At 33.9% G+C, this 6,000-nt stretch overlaps 1 protein-coding gene across 1 annotated transcript in view; it reads right to left on the bottom strand.

Moving 5' to 3' along the window:
* The window catches only part of LOC135224511 (uncharacterized), a 475,768-nt gene that overhangs the window by 158,332 nt on the left and 311,436 nt on the right, over positions 1-6,000 (bottom strand). Inside the window, exon 13 of the mRNA XM_064263554.1 lies at positions 5,747-5,930. Coding sequence (XP_064119624.1) covers positions 5,747-5,930 — 184 coding nt within the window. The remainder of the gene's footprint in view (positions 1-5,746; positions 5,931-6,000) is intronic.

Raw genomic sequence — 6,000 nt, 5'->3', positions numbered from 1 at the left:
TCCTCCCCTTGTGATTAAAGAAAAAACACCCTCCATAGTGCATCAGCTCAAATATTGTGCAAGAAGTCTTCATTTTATGTTGTGTGTAATTTGGGAATTCATTTGCAGATTACCCCTGTTGAGTCCGTGCTCCTCTCCTTGCATGTGCTTTCTTACCGCTAGATATCAATTCGGAAACTAGCTTTGTGGTAGATGTTGAATTGGGCCATTTTTTCATTTTGTGAAAGATAGGATTGATCCAGACAGTATACGGTGCTCTGCCCCTCGTGGCCTAAATGCCTTGCCTTTATCTCAGACCCTACAATGTTGTCTTGTATATAAAGGTAATGTAGATTAATCAGCTGAGTTTTCCTGGCGACTTTCCAGAACAAACCAATCCCACAAACCCGAGGTAAGTCAAAAGCTCTCCATTATTTTCCTCTTTTTCCCTTTACGTTTTTTGCTACAAGGCCAGTCCAAAATGTAAAATCATATATATATATATATATATATATATATATATATATATATATATATATATATATATATATATATATATATATATATTACAAGACCGGTCCAAAACGTAAAATTATATATATATATCTATATATATATATATATATATATATATATATATATATATATATATATATATATATATATATAGATCTAATAAAAGGAGCCCATAAAAACACCAAAATATAGAGACTGCTGTCTCCCTCTTCAGGTAGATGAATGAGAAAAGTTTACAGAAAAGGTGGTATTTATACCAAGAGGTCCATCCAAAGGCAAGCCAATTTAGGTCACCCCCGCTGATAATCTTCCTTTAATCTTCTTAAGTGTTGGTCGAATGAAAACCTTGTCGATCGTATCTGAAATCCATGCTCCTTTTGAGATGTTCATTACCTGCCTCTCTTTTAATTAGGCCGATTCCATCATTTGACTCTTGTACCGGCAGTTGCTGCTATAAATTATGTGACAAATTCTAGTTTATTCTATGGTTATGTTCATTTATATGGTTGAAAACAGCCGAGTTCTGTTGTCCATAACTAACTGACCGTTTGTGTGTATTAATCTCTGGGGAAGTGATTTACCTGTAAATCCGATGTAAGATTGGTCACAGTCCTGGCATGGGATTTTGTATACCCCAGAGTCCTTGGGAGGCTGTCTTTTTCTCTCTATATTTTGGTGTTTTAATGGGTTCCTTTTATTAGATGGAATTCTGTTGTTACAGAACATTTTTGACCAGTCATCATATATATATATATATATATATATATATATATATATATATATATATATATATATATCTATTCATATATTATTTAATATATTATGTATCTCTTATATATATATATAATAGTATAATATAATATATATAACTAATTATAATAATAGATATATTATAATCAATAATTATAATGTATATTATATAGATATTAATAGATATTATAAATGATTATATATATATTTATAGGATTATATATATATCATAGATATATATATTAGATATATATATATTATTAAAATTATATATATATATTATATATATGATATATATGATATATATATTATTTTTCTCCTTTGATATATTATATCTATATGTAATATATTATCTATAGATATATTATATTAGTATATTATTAATATATATATACACCTATATATATAAATATATATATAGATATATCTATATCGAAGTATATAGATCTATATATATATAGATATTATATATATCTATCATATATATATAATTTAAACGTTTGGGACCGGGCCTTTGTAATATATATATATATATATTATATATATAGTATTAATATATATATATATATAATATATATATATAGCATATGCATATGTATATACTATATGTATATATATATATGATATATATATATATATATATATATATATATATTCTTATCATTATCATTATCAATATTATTATTATAATTATTATTATTGTTATATATACTACTATGAGATTCAGGGCCTCTGTAACACGGTTTTTTGGACTTTGCTCCTTGTCAAAGCATTGGATGTAGCTGAAAGTTGACATATGTATGTTTTACAACCACACACAAATTTTGTCAGCATTATCAATAACCTAAACCCGATAGTTTTAATTTTTATAGAGTAAAAATTATGTAGCCGACGCCATGGCCAATGATTACGAGCCAAGAGTCGAAAAACATTCATTACGTAAGCAAAGTAAACACCTTTTGACGAAATGTTGCGCCGCCCATCCACTAGACAGAAACCCATTCACCTTGTTCCATCGGCCCTGAAACCAAAAGACTTTATGAATGGCGGAACGATACATAGATCTGGGTGGGGTATCTGTGCTAGCGTAGTAATACTACTGTAGCAGTAGTGCCGCAACAATATAGCAATAATATACATGAATTAAACGTTTAGGCCAACTACTGGGATCCTTGAGGATCATTTAGCACTTCTTACAACTACTCGAGAAATGAGTTTTTATAGCCAGAAGTTAAATTTTCTAATCCAGCAATGCCCATGATAGCCTTCAGTGTTATCCTGAATTAAATCGAGGCCAAAGTGGGTGGAGCCTCATGAAGTTATCATTCTGACTATAATCATTGGTGAAGGTTTAAAGCCAAAATACGGTACCGGCTATTTTTTTTTTTCAGTAAATAGGTAGATAGCCAATAAATAAAAATTGCATGGCATTGGATATAGCAGTTATCAAATCAAGCTTGTCTACTATGTTTTTGAAAATTACCATCTATTCCCTACATCTTCTCAATCTGATTGTGACCTACAAAGCAGACTGTAATTTCTTAGGAAACTTATTTTGGGAGTTAGACTAATAATCGAAGTGTTTTTGTATTTATTAACATATTTTGTTGGTTTGTTCATTATGACAATTATCAGTGGTTCAGAGTTCATAAAGGTGTGCTGCTTTGCTTGTATTTAAATTTGTTTGTCATTGTTGCCAGAGGTATAGCCCCTGAATCTCATAGTAACTTCATTTTCTTTGCTTTATATTTGATATTATTTTACATTTTTAGATACTAATTCTATTCTCTCTACTTATATGTACGGCATCAAGCTTGTGTTGGCGTGTGATGCCGATTCGCATTACATGTGTAATGTGATTGTGTACTTGGGGAAGGACACAGTGAGGGTGCCGAGAGGACAGACGTTGGGAGAAGTTTTTACGTCGGACCTTGTGCGACCTTTCGCCGAAGAGGTCGCACAGTGACGACTCATAACTTCTTTACGACCTTACCTCTCGCCTTATCACTCGCTGACGATGGCATGTTTTGTGCGTCACCATTCGGCAGAAACCTTATATCCCTAAGGAACTTTCTGAGAGCGTGCTTCCGGTCAAGGACTCAGTGGCCGTGTTCAATTACGAACACAATTTGACTCTCCAGTGTCAGCAAGTCAGCAGGACTAAGAAGGTGATGCTGTTGAGTTCCCTGCATCATGATCCGTCTGAAATAGGAAGACGTAAGACGGACTTTCAGATGTTCTATAATGCAACGAAAGCGGGAGTAGACACATTTGATCAGATGTGTTCTACAGCAAATTGTGTTCATAAGATACGACACTGGCCAACTTGTCTTTTCTACGGGATACATGATTATGGTAAATTCTTATGTTCTCTATACGTCCAAGGCCCCTGTGTATCCTGATGGCGGATACGTTTAGGCTGGCTGAGCTTTAGCGGAGACCTCTTCCTGCCATTGGCCACGTCAAGCTGCCCAAGCGTGTTCGCTGCCAAAGCTGCCCATCTAGACAGGACCACAAGACGAACACACCATGTTTGCGATGCAACGGGCCAGTCTGCCTACAGCATCAAACTGTCTTGTGTCCGAAGTGTCTTCTACGTAGGTAAGTTACACCCTGAAACTTTTTTTTACTACTTTTCTGCATAAATACGATCATTCTAATTTTTACAAACTATATATCATCCATTTTTTACCTAAAATATTCCATAATTTTTTATATTTTTGTCGATGTTTCAAAATTTTCTAAATTATTCCCTTTTCGGAAAATTTCTTTTGGGTCAGATATTTTTGTATAGCTGCAAAATAATGTTCAAACATCCAGCAAGCCACCATAATAGTTTTATGCAAATCCACAGATAATAGATGACTAAGTAACACCTCAAAATTGACATCCCCTTCTTCCATTTCAGGTTGCAAATTTGGCCGCCGCAATTGGCGTGGACGGGGTCCCATTTACTGTACTGCACATATCCGTTAGGTAAGTTGCCACAGCGCTATATATTCTTGTTCTCTATAGAATTTGTGATATTCTGGTAGATTTCCATGCATAAATATCATATCATATAGTAGTTACAGCTATTTTTATAAGATATTTTCATGGTAAAACGAGGTCAACAAATAACCTTTACATTGGAGTAAGTGTTTTGGGTCAGTTTTTTTTTATGACTGCAAAATAATGTTCAAACATCCAGCAAGCCACCATAATAGTTTTATGCAAATCCACGCATAATTAGAAAACTAAATAACACATTGAAAATTACATTCCATTCCTCCATTTCAGGTGGTAGATGCAAACATTATTTGCAAACAACGCTTCCTAGTGTGGACAAACCTTTAGGTTATAAACAAACCATTTGAAGAGGAAAACAACTATAGGCCTACACCATTTTTCGCGCAGCCTTTATGAGTTTAGGTATAAATAAGCCTAGGCATCATTTTTCGTTTTTATTTCGTAATATCATAAATGCGTTGGTTTGGTTTTTAATGATGCAAATCTTTCAAACAAATATTAAATAATAAGAAAAGAGGGCGGGGTTTAAGTTACGCTCCGTTTGAACAGACTATAGGCATTAAGGAACCAAATTACGTAATTTTTCATGGCTCCGGCAGTCTGAACTTCCTTTAAAAAAATTAATAATAATAGGTCCATAAAATCTCTACAAAGCTTCATATGCACACTTTTTTTTTAACGTAAACAAAGCAATAACATTTCACTAATGTCTGTAAAACTGAATATGTATTAAATTAACACATCTTTTCAGTTAAATCGAGATTGTAAGGAAACATTCCAGTTTTTACCTTCCGTCCGACACTGCAACACAAAACGGTGCTAGGGGAGAATGAGCATCTCATACATTATGCTTTCAGAGGGAGTTGTTCTATTTCATGAAACTTGCCTCAGCTCTTACCCAGTCAAGTTGATTTCAATAAGGTCAGAATCACCAAGGTTTGGAAGTTGAGTTACTCATGATATATGGACCTACTGCCATCTGTATGTATTTTCTGGATTCTAAAAAGTGAAATAGGCAGCATTACTTAAAAAAAAAAAAATAAAATAAAAAAGTGTTCTTCTGGATTTGATATACTCCATATAAATTATCAGTACTCCCATGAAATGGCAATGAGTAGGATGTGCGCCTCTTTTTATAGCTTGTATATGTTCGCGTTTTGTTTCAGGATTATGAGCGAGAATTTCAATTTGCTAATGAAATGACCAAAAGATGTGTTGTTCCACGGACGTCTGTCTGTCTGTCTCATTGCAAATAAAAAAATGGAAACTAAACAGCCTCAGTTATACCGAACACGTTCCAGTATCATCTTCGACGAGTTTCATTTCTTAAGAGACACCATGGTAAATATAAATTTTGTGAATATTCGTGATCGCCAGATCAAAGTCATTTTTTCTTTGTTGTTACTGATCTACATATATAGCAATATTGCATTTCACTGCCTTCCATTTAATGACTCCTTGAGGGTAGCTACTTATTCACCAAAATACTCACCATTCATTGGAGCAAGATCGGAGGCAATCTCGCCATATAGATGGACAAAGCGGGATAATTCTTCCTCGGGACGACACTGTCCTCCTAGGCATATTCTGTGGGGTCCACAAGGAGAGCCTTCGAGAGCAGGGTGCGCTGGTTTTGTTAGAACTCCGTTGGTGCAGTACAGATAGTCACACAGATCCTGGACAGAAATAAATAAACGTAGCACTTTTGATATAATACGCAATGAAGAGGTTCTGAATCATGTTATG

The sequence above is a fragment of the Macrobrachium nipponense genome, chromosome 12 (assembly GCF_015104395.2).
Source record: "Macrobrachium nipponense isolate FS-2020 chromosome 12, ASM1510439v2, whole genome shotgun sequence".
In the NCBI taxonomy this organism is placed as follows: Eukaryota; Metazoa; Arthropoda; class Malacostraca; order Decapoda; family Palaemonidae; genus Macrobrachium; species Macrobrachium nipponense.
Note: the sequence above shows the minus strand (reverse complement) of the source record. Positions and strands in the feature narration are given on the sequence as shown.